General features: G+C 40.3%; 1 protein-coding gene across 2 annotated transcripts in view; it reads left to right on the forward strand.

The window, feature by feature from the left end:
* Sema2a (Semaphorin 2a) overlaps positions 1–16,096 on the forward strand; it is a 1,542,453-nt gene that overhangs the window by 674,377 nt on the left and 851,980 nt on the right. For both annotated transcript variants that reach the window (XM_083118491.1, XM_083118494.1), the window contains exon 4: positions 726–869. In XM_083118491.1, the coding sequence (XP_082974617.1) occupies positions 829–869 (41 nt within the window). In that variant the 5' untranslated portion in view covers positions 726–828. The remainder of the gene's footprint in view (positions 1–725; positions 870–16,096) is intronic.

A 16,096-nucleotide genomic window follows, 5' to 3' on the forward strand; every position in this document is an offset into this window, starting at 1 on the left:
AACAAGATGGCTCAGTCAGGCTACCCTGAGCCTTCTCAAGGAGTATAATTTAAACCTTAATTGTAGGTTTATATTTCCTGCATGAGTTAACAATATACACAACGCATATGTTTATATCCTTTGGTTTATCTAAATTTAAATGATTGAAGAGATGAAAGGACAATTCATGTGTCACTTCAATCATTATAAACAGAAACAAGAATAATTAATATTGCATAGTTAATACGAAATATGAAAGTTTCCATTCGAAATCATTACTGTTCACTCGTGTACAGCCAAAAACAAAAGAAAACTGTTTTTGCGTCCTCGCCTGAGATTGCCATATTTTTCACAATTAACCTATGTGATAGTGAATGGTCTTTAGGCAGGTATATACAGGTTAGTCCATCTCTTTGGTCCAACGAGTTAAAAGTGTGATGCCATTGGTAGGAGCATTTTAAAGAACGAAATTTAACTTGTTTAAATAACGGACTTTCTTTATAAATAAAGTTGCCTGTGACTTGGTTAATATTTTCCGAAGTAAAACGTATATGGCGAAATAACAATTCACAACTATAAAAAGCTAAGCAATACCACACAAGGCACGTGCATTTCACTTCGTGCTTACAGTGGATGGAGTCTATTTACTCGAAAATATAGATGACTTGTACTGTAGTTCTTTAGCAAGAGGATGCTTTTAATTGTAACGACCTTTCTAACACTGAAATTATCGCTTCTACTTTCAGATCCGAATCCTTTGAGGCACTCGCTTGTGAGACTGTGACGAGTATGGTAGTGGCGACGGGCGCGCTTTGATCCTGTCTGGCAGGGACTAATTTCTAAGGGCGGATGTGTGTTGCTGATGGAGGAGGGCGTACGGCAAGTAGAAGGTAAGTTGATTCATATCATGATGACTTTTTAATAATAATAATAATCAAGAGCGTCCGTAGCATTCTTTTTCTGGAGGGGCAGGGTAAGATTTGATATCTTGCCTTCTGTCACAGTTTCGATAGATATGCTGGCTCGATTTTCTCAAAGAAAGGTTCTCTCAGCGTTGTAAAGCTTTGAATAAGTATTTGAAAAATAAGTTGTCGATTTTGGTTTATGAACTTGCATTAATTCAACATGCCAGAAGTTTCGGGGGGGGGCGGAGTCGAGCTTGAATCCTACACTCTGTTCCGGGAATCTGTGGAGCAAGTCTCTGCGCATGCAGCGACTCGAGAGGACTTGACCAATGAGCTCGTGAGAGAGGAAGTGATTGCAGCTGCCAGGCATTTGCAGCGCACTGCTTTGCTCCGCCAACTCGCTTTCTCCCCTTCTCTGCCGTTGCACGTGGCCTTGCTCCACAGATTACAGAGACAAGAGTACAGAAACCGTCTCTTTATAAAAACGGCCGTGCATATCGCAAAGAGTGCTATGCGTTAAAGAATTCTCTTCACACAGGCAGCGAGTCGTGTGGTTATATTTTCCGGAACCGCCACCCATATCCGTTGCAGGACCTTGATAACACCACCAAAAGCATCGTGCACGCGAACAACACGTTCACCAGCGCCACGTAACGGTGTAACCTGAATGTTATTGGACCATAAGGGCCAATACGTAGCGTCGTCACATCTGACGTTGAACCACTCGGTATCAGCTAATGAGGCTCGAATTGAGCACCTACATTCATCACCATTTTTGCAATGATCCCCATGCGATTAAAACCATAAACAATATGCAAAATAACAACAACAAAAAGTTTTTAACTTCATCGTGAAATCAATGAAACAAGAGATGAGCCAATTGAAACATTAACGGGGCACCACATAATTGAAATTCACAATGGATCGTTGCTTAAAAATTCATTACATGTACGTCAAAACAAAACAACAACAACAGAAAAAAATGATGAGTCCCAGTCGTAACTGTGTTCCCAATGGCTATTCGAGTTTCATAATGTTGATGCAAATTTAGTTTTATGTTATTGCGGTTCTACACATAGCTGGAATCCATATGTTCGCAATTGTTTCAGTGTTTTGTTCAGAGTTGTCCGTAATGGCTTCATAAACTCGTTCCCTTTTCCAACATGGAACTAAACAACCACCGGGAGCTCTGACGCTGTAAATAAAAATGTGTCCGGGGAAATAAATAAATAAATAGAAAGCTCCCTCTCTTTCTCTCTTTTTAAAGCTCTTGTTGTTTGCAGGATAAACGCCTTTTGGCATGTTTGCGGAAACTGAGTTTTTTTTTAGTTTTTTTTTAGAGTTGACTTTAAAGCTAATGTAGTGTTTCACTTAGTTTTTTTAACTTGTAACATTGTCACCAAAAATGGTATAAAACCCTAATTGGTGTAACACAACACCTAATCAAGTGTTAAAGGCCTCCATACTTGGTGTGGTTTGACATCACATCGTGTAACAAGACACCAAAGATGGTGCTAAACAACCACGATTCCGCATTAACACCAGAAGCAGTGTCCCATTGACATCACATTCGGTGGTAGTCAGGTGCATATTTCTTTAGAGTGTACTAACACTTACAATATGCATGGATGAAATTACTACTCTAACTAAAGAAAACTACAAAACTAAAGCAGAACTAAAAAAAATACAAAAAAGAAGGCATATGACACTTTCTTTGAATCAACGCTTACCAAGCAGGTATAGTCAACGTGTATCGAGTCTCGGGAACCTCCCCAATGGCTTAGTGGTAACGTTATCGCCTTGTAAGGACTTCCGGGTTCGATACCCGTTGGAGGCACATGGCATAGTGGTTCGGGACCCACTTTAAACTATAGATCCAGTCAGGGCCGGATTAACCTGTGGGGAACTGGGGCAATTGGCCCGGGGCCCCCACCAAAAGGAAGATGTGAAGGGCCTCCACCAAAAAAATATTTTAACCAGCTGGCTATGCTTGTGAAAAATTACATAAGAAGTTGTATTTGAAAAATAAAAAAAATCGCACATCGATCAGCTGACTATAGTTGTGCTCTATATGAAAGGGTTATCTCCAAATTATGGTCACACTGGGTCTGCTTTTGCTAATGCGTTATTGGAGTTTCTAGATCATCATAAGATTAATATACATGTCTGTCGTGGCCAATCGTACGATAATGCTGCGAATATGTGTGGAAAGTAAAGGCATGCAAGCTCTCGTCAAGGAAAAAAAACTAGCAGAGCTAGTACCATGTTGTGCCCACTCTTTGAATCTGGTAGGGAAAGCAGCGGCTAATGCATGTCCTGCAGCTGTTCATTTCTTCGATTTTGTATAACAGCTTTGTGTGTTCTTCACAGCATCACCTCACCGTTATCAAACGCTGGTGGATAAGTTAAGACAAGCTGAAGGGAAATACTATGTTCCCAAGAGTTTAAGTAAGATTCGGTGGGATGTAGAGCAGATGCCACAAAAGCCATACTCCAAGGTTACGAAAAAGTAGGGAAGCTCTTGTCGAAATAGGCAATGACAAAGAAGATAAGGTATTGTAAGAAGTGAAGCGAATGGACTCTCACCGCAGATGTTGTCCCTGAAAATCGCCTTGTTAGCCATCTTCTGGAATGACATTTTAGAGAGATTTGATGCTACGAGCAAAACACTCCAAGATCCAAGGTTAGTTCTTCAGTCTGCCATTGACATGACATTTTCTGATCTTTAAAGAAGGTCGTATAATCAAAAAGGAACTCGTTTTTTTTTTAATATGAGGAGATAGCCAGAAGAAGAAGTGGCACAGAAGAGTACAATAAGGAACACTCACGTCAGCGGGTGAGAAACGTCCGACTGAATCCTCTTGACTATGAAAATGAACCTCAAATCCGTCTCTCGCCTAGTGAACATTTCAGAGTGGAAAGTTTTCTACCAGTGATTGATCAAATCACCTCATCAGTCGCAAACAGGATTTTTCCCTATGAAACTGTCGCAAAGAGATTCAGTATTCTAAATGAACTTGCAGTAGCAACTCCATCACAAATTACATCTGCAGCTCGCGAGCTTTTGAGCATCTACTAGGAGGATCTGATTTAATTGATTTATTTTATTTTACTTCGCGTTTTGTGCCTCTAGGCTAATTTGCGAAGATGGGGATGAGTGATGAAATTGATGAATAGACATTCACAAACAACCAAGCCCGAGCGGGATTCGAACCCGGGACCCTTTGATGAGGATCTGGAACTCTCGCTAGAGAATGAGCTGATATAGTTTGCACACCTAGTAAGCAGTAGCAATGTCAAACATCAGGAAGACATCCCAATGGAACTGTCTACGTATAATATTGTATGTAAGGGCACGTTCCAAAAACATTTTCCAATTTCGAAATTCTCTTTAGAATGTATTTGGTCTTAGTGGTAACAAACTGCAGCAGAGAAAGATCTTTCTCAAAATGAAATTAGAGAAACAGGCTTCGTGCTGCCATGGGACAGGATCGCTTATCCAATCTTTGTTTACTAAGCATTGAACATGAACTTCTTCGTGAATTGGACTTTAATGATATAGTAGATGAATTTTCATCGAAAAAGACAAGAAATGTGTGTCTACTATAAGTGTTAAGTCTTTGGTAATTTTCTTGAAGAAAGTGTAGTTACTACACTTTCCACAATTAACCTGTCCGTAATTGTCCAGTAGATGGACCGTGCATATGTAGTAACATATTTACTCTTAATTGTAAATAATGTAATTTATAATAAATTATGTACGTAAGTACAGTCCTACTGCGCAGTTCTCTGTTTCCGTCTGAACCCCTTTAGTATTTACTATATATGTATTGTAGTTACGGTGTTCACTCTTGGTAATATACTGTACATATTTAGACGCAGAATTTTACTGCTGCTATAGTGCTACAATTTTCGTCCTGTAACTTTATTTTACTGCGCTCTTCTCCCTGCAAACCTATCTGCGATATGTTCGATTGTGAATGACTACTGATTCTAAAATCAGGTCTACCATTTCAACTGATGAAAATTGGTGGTTAACATATTGAGCTAAAAAAGCTTTTAGTAAAAAAAATAAAAAAATGGGGGCCCCCAAAAACATTTTGCCCAGGGGCTTCCACAAACCTTGATACGGCCCTGGATCCAGTCCAGATTAGCCTTTCTGTGCATAAAGTGGACTTAAAACAACATATCAAACAAACAAGTGTATCGAGTCCCATCATCACTGTTATTTAGCCATTTCTCTGTTCTTCCATGGAGTGGTCAGTATAATGCGCTACGAAGCCAGATGTCACAGGTTCGAATCCTAGGTGTATCATTGCGGCTGCCTTTCATCAACTTGTTCAGTTTTTAATAAAAGTTGGCAACTTCAAAACCATGTCAAACAAAGCTCTGGGGATTTTTCATTCCACAGTGGTGCAGTTGCATCCATGAGTATTACCGTGCAAATTGTCCAAAACTATTTTCATTAATTTTTCTCTTACATCCTATGCTGGACCTCCCCGATGGAGCAGTGGTAGCGTTGTCGCCTTGTATTCAATGGGTCCCGGGTTCGATATCCGGTGGAGGCACATAGCACAGTGCTTCGGATCCAACTTTAAACTGTAGGTCCAGTCCCGATTAGCCTTTCTGTGCATAAAATGGACTTAAAACAACAATTCAATCAATCTTACATCCTATGTGTTTTAAGCTATGGATTTTTATGTATGCTGATGCAGAAGTTGTCAACAGCCTGTTTTGAGTTTTCTTTTAATTCTTGAAGCTCTTATTGGATCAAATAAAGTGCACGAACATGGTTGGCGATGGACAATTTGCACGTTAATACTCATGGATGATACGTTCAAGTTTTATTATTATTGGTATTATGCCGTAGTATTATACGTATTAATAACAACTCAGTAATACTCAGCGGTGAACGATGAGACTCGGTGAAGTACACGGACTCCTCTCAGGTACGTACAGGGGTAGTGTTAGGCAAAGACAATGCTTCACAGCACAGAGGGATAAAAAAACACGTTATTGCAGTAGACAAAAACGAAAGGATTTATTCTTTATTTATTGCAAACAGGCTTAGTTCAAAGGTGAGGATTTCGCTTTGACGATGTCTTGACTCAACTAAAACGCATAATCTCAATGCGTGGCTATCGGCCACGCATTGATCACATAGACCTAGCTTGCACCCCGAACTACCAGATATGCAATAATAACTGAGTCAATATTTGCTATTTAGCCTTTTATTCCAAATTAATCCTTAGGCTAGCTTTATTTCTTAACGTAGAATGGTTGCTGTATTGTGCATAGCATTACTGCATGGCCATCGGCATACCTATGTCCACATAGGCTTAGCTTGTGCCCCGAACTGCCATACCAAGATGTATGCACAACACCGAGGAATTCTTTTAAGTTAAAAATCTTCGACGATCTGTGGCGAATGTGTGATATTTCTTATGCGATATCCTCGATTTTATACTATTTCAAGAACACAGATTCAAGTACAGATGAAACACTTACTATCTACAAAAAGGTGCTACCAACAAAATTTACATCTACACAAGTTTAGAAATACAAATTCACATAGTGCACTCTCTCATATATAAAGATAAATTGAATTACTCATAATAGAGTATAAAAAATATTAAATATTAAACAAAAGATATAGATTATAAACAAGGTTCAATTTACATATAATAGCACAACATTTACGTGTCCTTTCATAAAATATATAATATATCAGTGACATATTTTAAAGTTGTGACGTCATAAGAATATGGATCATATCATGGATCCCACTGTACATGTAAGCTCACCAAACTTCATCAGAATCCATAATGGTAAAGTAGGGCCTCCCCGATGGCATTAGTGGAAGCGTCGTCACCTTGTAATCAAGGGGTCCCGGGTTCGATTCCCGGTGGAGGCACACACTGGTTCTGATCCCACTTTTAACTGTAGGTCCAGTTCCGATTAGCCTTATTGTGCATAAAGTTGACATAAAGCATCAACTCAATCAATCAATCATAACGGCAAAGTAGAATTTGTGTAAAATTGTGTTTATTTAGTGTGGAGAAACACAGAATATGTTTTGTATCGTAGTTCATTGAAACCTCTAACGAGACGAGAGTCGGTTTTGTGTGTGGGAAATAAAGATATAGTCAGTCACTCGAGTATGGAAGAAGTTTCAACAGAATGGTGAAAGCTCATAAAAATAACGTGTTGCCGTTACCGTTATTTTGTCATACAATAAAGACGTTTAGCCGTTTTCACAAGTGTCATATCTGTTTTCGGCAATGCATGTTTATTTTTTAAATATTTTTTTCAGAATAACTATTATCGCATAAGTTTAAAACAACACAATAAAGCATGTTTCGTCTTCGAAAATAAAGGCTCCAATTCTGAATGTATTGTGTAAAGGTAAGGCGAGTGAAGTAACAAAACGTAAGGAAGTACCGTTACAATTACTCTTGTAATTTTGGTAATACGTTACTAACAAAGTAACGGAAAACTAATGCGTTAGTAACGGAAGTACCGAAAAAATAAGGGTAAGTTACGGAAGTGCCGAAAAGGAACGCATACGATGGAGAAGTAACGGAAAAGTAACGTGTTACTAACGCGAGTAAGAAGTAACGAAGAAATAACGCGTTAGTAATTGAAGTACAGAAAAAGTAACGCGGTAGTTACGTAAGTAAAGGCGCCTTGTACTCAAGGGGTCCCGGGTTCGATACCTGGTAAAGGCACAATGCACAGTGGTTCGGATCCCACTTTAAACTGTAGGTCCAGTCCTGATTAGACTAACTGTGCATAAATTGGACTTAAAACATCAACTCAACCTCAAACGTAAGTAACTAAAAAGTGACACATTAGTAACTCAAGAATCCGAAGAGTAACGTGTTAATAACTCAAGCACCGAGAAGAATGCGTAGCTTACGTTATCTTAATCGCAAACGTTGACCAAGGGTTACCGATCACCGTTGCAAATTAAGAAACATAATTGTTATTTATACTGCTGGAATAATTGGAAGATATATGTATCAAAACAACGTATTAGGACAAGTAAAAAAAAACGTGTTACCGTAACTTTCATTAATTTGCAATATATATAATATTGTAACTCAATTCAACATGTACAACTTCGTAGGGTAACCATTTGTGTCTAGTCTTCCTCGCCACTGAAGTGACTATAAAGTTATTTTCCAAACACAAACAAAACATTGTTGGAATTGTCCATTGTTTCTTCCCACCTAAAAATTGTTCTTTCATCTGGGTTCTTCCTGCATTCAGTCGATCAAGACAATGAGAGCCATCTGTTGACCTCATGTTCAATTTACAGGATCTTTGGGGATCTACAATTCTGGAAGGGTTTGGTCTCGATTCTCGCATGACGGTCTCGGTCTCGGAACATGTCGAGACGAGTCCCGAACTCGTCTCTGTAGCATCCCTGGAGAATTAGCCGGATTCCTTTCACGAAGCAGGCCACGAGAAGATCCTTCCCATTGCCGCAGTTCAAGAGTTATTCCGACCTCTTGCTGACGACCCGTCATCTATTTCTATTAGGAGCTGTTTGCCTGGCGAAATGAAAAGCGGCATCCATCTCCCTTGCGAAGCCTCGCGGTCCCTGGGGGGATGAGGCTTTTCCCGGCCATCGTCAGGCTATCAGCAGACTTCCCTCTCCTTCCTCCATCACGTCAATTTTTCCTCTGACAAAAACAGAAGAACGACGTTATGAGTCATTTTCGTCGCGAGTCCTCCTTTCTAGGCCCACCCCGTCATCGAAACTTTTGCATTAACCGCCGGTTTTTTGGAGAAATGGAGAGAAAGCTTTCGCGAAAGTTCCGCGTGCCAATTGTCCTTAATATCTCGAGTTTTCCCCACGAGATGGCTCTTTTTAATTACAAAGCTTCAGGGTGTTAAAAGTTGTTACTTTCACTTCAGAATTTGGTCCATCGTTAAAGAGGTCTTTAGAAATGAAGAATTTACTGATTCAGAAAAAAACAAAAAAACACGTAAATCTGAAACAATGCCTACAAGAAAATCCTGAGGAAATGTTCGAAAAGCCAGTGCAAGTTCAGAGCAGATATTCGATACGTTTGTGAAATTTCACAGATGCTTGAAAAGTCAGGAGAAGTTCAAAGCATATGTTCGAAAATTCAATCCAAGTAATGTTTTAAAAAACAGTCAGGGTCCGAAATGTTCTAAATGGTCAGCGCAAATTCAGAGATGTTTCAAATGTCAAGGGAAATTCGGAGGGTATGTTCGAAATTCTGTGAATATCAGGGATGTTCTAAATGTCAGTGAAATTCCGCAGATCCAGAGAAATGTTCGAAAAACCGTAAGAGATCCAGCCAATACGAGTATGGTCGACAACTCAAGATATTCCAAAGTTCAGTGAAAATCCAGAGAACATGAAGGGGAACACAATAAGAAATGAAGACAGATGTTCATGACATGGTAGGAGACATTAAAATGAGTTAAAACAAAAACCAAGGGAATTGTCCAAAGTTCGTGGAATCACAGTTCTTGAAAACTGTTTCTTGAAGTGTTAATGAAATCAAGCGATCAAAATTTGCTTATTTTCAAATCCCTCAAGTTTACTTTATGTTCACATAATTTTACGGAAAGTCAAAACAAGACACAGTTTCGTGTCTCAGCACGAGATCGAGACTGGTACGAGGATTCTCGGCAAAGAGGGACCATGGCGAGACTTGCTTTTTGTTCTCTTTCGTCCGCGGATTAAAAGTATTTTTTCTGTCAATCCCTCCTACTTTCATCTCCACAGTACAGCCTCGTAGGACAAAAGGAATTGCTAATGTTTACTCGAAGCTCTCAGCGGGGACACGGGATGAACCCACGCCCTCCCGCGGAGCTGTTTGTTTCCCCTGTTGGAGAGGAGGTCCAGAGACGCAAGGAATGAAGCTAACGAGTTTTCGCAACAGGGATCCTGCGTGTATGCGGTGGGGGAGGAGGGGGGACCCGGCCCCCGTCCGCAGCGGGATAGCCATCAACCCAAATGAAGCGCCCGCAGTGAAGTCACCTGCGGAACATGTCTATTTTAAAGATACGGTGTCGGAGAAAAGGAGGTAATTTGTTTTGAAAATGTCCGTGGGCTAAAACTGCTCCCAGAATAAGCTGAAAACTGAACATTTCGCATTATTTTTACGTTCCTCGATTATTCTTTTCATTCCTTCATTATCCTTACCCACATAGCGGGTTTGGGGAGAGGTGAAAATGGAGTAGTAGTTTACCCCTCCCACCGAAACTACGAGACAGCAAAGAAAAAAAGCCCTATTCAAATCTGTTAAAAAAAAAAAGCTTTCAAAAATCATAACAATAAAGGTAAGAACCAAAGATCGTAAATATTTTTTGCAAGGTGAAAATGTTTCTTCCGCATGTACTGCATATTTTTTGCACATCAAACATTACCATCAACAATGTTCAGTTTTTTGTCAAAGTTTAAGTCCACGTTATGCTCATATAGGACTAGACCAACAGTTTCGAGCGGGACCCGAACCACTGTGCAATATTATGGGCATCACGAAGAGGGATGGCAATGGAAGTTTTTGCCCCTCTGTAAAATGAATATTAGCCTAAAGTTATATACCGGGTGGCCATAATTAAAGTTACCCAACTCAGAGCCCTCTGTAGCCTGTTTAAGGCATCGTAGAATTCTGAAATTTGTTGAATCCACTATGCAGACCATGGGGAAGATGATGGCGACAAAAGAAAAATAGTTCAACTTTCCACCACCAGGTTGAAATGTGGCGCTGTACTTCATGATGGGTTGTACAAATAATCACGTTAAGTGATTTAGCTGAATTATTAATTAGAAAGACATTTGTTACTGGCTGGAAGTTGCGAGGAAATAATCTCTCGTTAATCCATAACCAATTGGAGCAGTTTACGTCATTATTACAACCCATCATGGAAGTACAGCGCCACATTTCAACCTGGTGCCGGAAAATTGAACTATTTTTCTTTTATCGCCATCCTCTTCCCCATGGTATGCATAGTGGATTCACCAAATTTCCGAGTTCTACGATGCCTCAAACAGGCTACAGAAGACTCTGAGTTGAGTAACTTTAATTCTGGCCACCCGGTATTTCAGGACCTGTCAGCAGACACATCCAGATCCAAACACGTCGCGAAAATCGGTTGCTAAAACATCCTGATAGCACCAAACTTAACCCTTCTAAGCAACTAATATGCATTATTTTCACAATTACAATTCTAATAATGCCTAAGTTGTTAGGTTAGATTGTCAGGTTTAGGTCTCTTAGCAACCGAGTTTCGCGTCGTCTTACAAGGAGGTAAACAACATTTATTCAGAATTGAAGTAACGAATAATAAGAGATGTGGATGTAGCTAGGGAAGGGCAAATGTGCATCATATAGGCCTAATACTGGAATGTCCAAAATTTGATATGGAAAGAAATATATCATACAAACCTTTTTATGATTTAAAGGTTCAATTTTGAATAAACTTGATCAGTTTGGGTACCAATCCAGATGTTCAAGTGGGGTATAGTTTGTTAACATTCTTCAAAAAATGAAAATGTAACATGAAATTGTAAAGGGAAATTATTTTATTTTTGTTCTAAATCGTCTTAATACAACTTCTGTGAAATAATGGGAGGAAAAGATATAACGATAATTTAAATGTAAATTAATTATGTATGTTCCAAAACGAAATCATGGACAAAATCGGCTTAGAAGCTGTTAGGTCGAAAATAAAAGATTGGTTGATTGATTAGATGTGCCTGATGACGGACCTTATAGTTCACGCATATGATTTCATTAAAGTCAGAGTAACTTGATTTTTTTAATTTTTTTTTTTTATAAAGGACTGATAATTGAAGCATTCCACCGAATAACGCTGTATGGCACTTTTTGGAATGTGCTGAGTTATCAGCGAAATCATGCTGCGGCCCTCCTCCTACAGGCTACAGGCTACAAGCTGGCGAGTCATAAGGTCGGATGTTGCCCAAAGTTTGCTACTGTGTTTGCATAAGGTTTATGTTGTTTCTACTGTAGTCCAGTAACAAACAACAGGTTTTATCCGTTGTTGTGCAATAAAAATGAGACACCTAGATCCTTGCGATATGTGTGTTGGCTGGCTACCTCTACTTACTTGCTGTTCTTAGGCGACAGTCTGGCATTATGCAGGGAAGCGAGTATTTCAGGATCTAGTTGTCCAATTTTTACAGGGTGCCGAAACCCGGGATTCTTGTTTCACAAGCTGCCAGTGTTATCACAACGCTCGATTAGACCTGCAATGAAGTTCGGGTAAACTTCAAGGAAGTGTTTTGCCTTGGAAAAGATCAGATGCTCTTAACAGTAGCTCCCCAACTTCTCCCAACTGATGGATAGGTCATAGCTCAGAGCTAGGTTTACGGCTTTGATATACTTATCGACCGCCCCCTTCACTTCTTGTCCTCTTCTGAACTTTACGTGCGAGAGCGAATTCCCCCTCCGACCACCACTGGCCTTTCGGCAACAAGGATTGACAACATCGAAAGAACATGCGGTGGACCCACGCCTCGTCGAGATAAGGTCAGATTTCCCTTAAGTTCGTCCGGAACTGTACAGGGTGTACATAAAGTCCGGTAACGCTTACAAAAATGTACTGTAAAGAAAGTACAAGGGAGAATCAAATGAAAACATTAATTTGTTTTTGTTTGTTATCTAGTAAATTTCTGTATGGAGGATTGCACAAGTTTGCTGCATTTTAAGCACAGACCTAATGCTGATCTACATATATTTTCCACTTTGGGTTAGTGCCTGTATACTTTAAGAAGAATAGGCTTTTTGTGTGCTACATTTTGACAAAACAAAAGAGCGCTACAGATATCCAACGGAAATTTGGGAGCAAATACGGGAAAGAAACGCAAAGCAGGAAGGCAATCTAATGTTGCTTCATCACTGAAAATTAACAAACAAACGAAGTCGTCTGCTCTCTGCTGCAATTCACAGCAAAACTGGTACCGCCTATCTTTGTCTTGAAAATATAACGTTTGCACTAACTTCAGTCGGTAAAGTTTCATACTTTTTTTCCCCCGCAAATACTCCACTCAGGCATTGGTGGCATAGCCAACTTACGTAAATCTCTGCGTTCATATTTCCTCGGGCTCCTTGTTACGGCTCCCTCAATTCACTCAGCCTGGCCGGCCACTTTTTCCCTTCGCACAGGAACACCCGACTGTGACGAATTTCCGATGCTAATCGTAGATTGCGAGAAATGGCATTACAGGGAACACCTGCAATACAAGAAACCTATGACTTTACTTGTTCAACTAATGAAAGTGTTTACAGACTTTATGTACACGCTGTACATATAACGTATCTGTATAGCCAAGAACCACCCCTCGGTGTGTATGAATAAGAGTCGCATAGTAATGCAGTCCGATTATTTTCTGAACATCTCCGACTAGGTACACAAGTCTAAGTAGCGAGCCTACCAACAGCGTAGAGCGTCAGCAAGACTTGTTAGCGATAGGTGCTGGGTTGAGATGACGTCAGCGGTTTGCTTGTTGATTGGTGGTCTCGAGAGTTATGACTCGCTTCCAAGCTGCAAATACAAAACAGCCAGACATGTTACGAAAGTAATTTCACTACATTTTATTTTATTCTCGGTATATTTATTCTCACATCAAGATTTTATGAGTCATTTGAATCCATTGATAGAAAATGATTTAATTCCATCGATCATTCTCTGGCCTAAATATCGGAACGAGTATAGGGGAGGGGGACCCCATTCACGTGTCTCGCATTCTAACCTTTGAAGGTGAACACGTAGAACTTGGTTAATGGCCACTGTGTATGTACAGAAGGTTTTTTAGGCGTGGACCGGATGTAAGCCATGGTGAAACTCCACTGCGAAGGCAAATAAACGGAACAAATATTTCTTTTTAAAAGAGGTCACCCGCGTTCCTGATGTTTGAGACGCTCGTTAGATCTGCCATCGTCTCCCTTCATCATTGTTTGGATCGGTTGACCCCCTGAGCGGGGAGTCCCAGTTGACACAAAGGGGAGGGTAAAAAGAAGTCCTTTGGGAGGAGGCAGGGGCGGGGGGAGAGCCTATCCAAATGCTTGGTGATGATCACAAAGTCTCAGCAGCGGTTGGGGAGGGTGAATTTTAGGAAGGTCGTCGAGCCACAACTCCTGAAGGGGGTACAGTTTTGGAGTGACTGTGTTGTGTTGCTGGCGAGTTAGCAGTGAGATGTGAAGTGGTGCTGTTTTTGTGTGTATGTAACATATTACGTTGCGTTTTTCTTGTCAGTCTTCTGTGAGCTTTCCTTCGGGCTTGTACCTCGAAGAGAATCTACCAAAAAATTTCCTGCGAATCAGTGTTGCCACCTGAAGGGATTTCCATTTGCGCAGAAAAATTCAACGAGAATTTGAGGTGAGGAGAGGAATTTCATGTAAAATATGAAAATTGCTGTGGAATATCCGGTTCACATATTAAATTTAAGCTGTGTTTGAAATCTAGTATGATATTAATTTTCTCTTATTGATGACGTAATTCGTTCCCACCAAACGAAATGTTTAAATTTATAAGTGACTCCAACTTTAAAATTGTTGCAATAACACATGTTTTCGCAAAGTAGACAACTCGATTTCAATATTGATCTATTCAATGAAACCTGATATTTCCGTGAATTAATGTTTTTTTTTTATAACACAATGGCAAAAATTAATAATTCCATTACTGCTAATAATAGTAAGAGTTAATAAAGTTTTATGATCGAGGTTTATGAGGACAAATTTAGACGCAAATTTTGCACCTTTTAATGGAAAATTGCGCTGTATGGTTGTGGCAACACTGCGCCCGAGGGTTACCTAAACCTAAACGACGTTTCTTCTGGGTCAAAACTAGCGAAATGCTGGATCGCAGACTCGCAAATGCATAAATACAGTTCTACAACCCTCCATCAAAGCATTGTGCACGTCTTACCTCGTATAGGTTTCTTTCCAATCAGGCTCTAGTGAACGGAAACGAAACATAACCGAGTGCTGCCTTTCCTCGACTACAGATGGCTCTCGAGTAGCCGGGCGCGGTTCTTTTGAAGCTCTCCGCCAGGCGCGTTGAAGCGGCCAATTCCCTAAATTGCTTCTTTAATCCGCGGAATGGACTTCCATGGGGTCACGTGACTCGCGGTTTTGGTTTCGCCTCGCGGAATGGAATGGAAAAGGTGAAGTGGTTAGTTTGGAGGAGAGAGCGACGTTTGGTCGAGAGGGACTGGAGGAGCTCTCTCAGTGTGATTACAGGGAATCCAGTGAGGCGACCATGGAATTCATAACGGAAGATTGTGGCTTCTACTTTTGGCTATTGTCTGTCCATCGTAAGAATGAAGCTGATGTAAACAGTTGCACGTGACTCTCGAGAAATCCTATTGGTTCATTCCAGCAGCTGTCTCGCAGGAAGGAATATAGTGCGTATCGTAAAACAACAGCACTGATGAATGCTGCTATATTCATGTCGTGGGACTTTATCACATAAACCCTTGGCCACTATGACGTGCTAAGTATTAACCAATATGCAGGCTCATAGATCACGTGTTTTTGTTTACTTTGACTTCGTCCGTAAGGTGGACAAAGAAAAGTCTGCAGCTTATTTTGCCACCTTTACATCTATCCGACATTATTTTTATTTAAGGAAATGTGTCTCTCCGATGGCATAGTGGTAACATCGTAGACTTGTAATCAAAGGCTTCCGGGTTCGATATCCTGTGGAGGCATATCGTTGCTCGGATTTCACTTAAGTCCAGTCTCGATTAGCTTCTCTGTGCATAAAGTCCGCTTAAACTAACTCTTTTTCGGAAAAATGAATCATAATGATGATTCACTCCACTCAGTGAAAATTTCTCCATGGTTTTGCAAGTGTTCATCTTGCATCCTGCCTGCTCCAATAAGAAATAGAACATTGGTATCTGAGTATTTATGAACCCTACTTACTACTGACATTGAAAGCACAACTGCACGGTTTCCCCTTTCAAACAAAAGTAGCAGCAATCTTCATTAAAAAATTATACATATTTTTACAACAACAGCATATGAGTTTCAAATTTCTATCCAGCCTAGTACAGGCTGAAACTGGTGCACTCAGAAAGGGATATCGTGGTACAGTTCCCCCCAATAGGTTGTCTGTCGTCAGCGGACTGCTGTTGTCGCCAAAGGCATACTTCGTGCAGACATGGCCAGTGGTCGTGCTGTTGCACGAGTCCTTCG

Source organism: Lepisma saccharinum, chromosome 3 (assembly GCF_977018435.1).
Source record: "Lepisma saccharinum chromosome 3, izLepSacc3.1, whole genome shotgun sequence".
NCBI lineage: Eukaryota > Metazoa > Arthropoda > Insecta > Zygentoma > Lepismatidae > Lepisma > Lepisma saccharinum.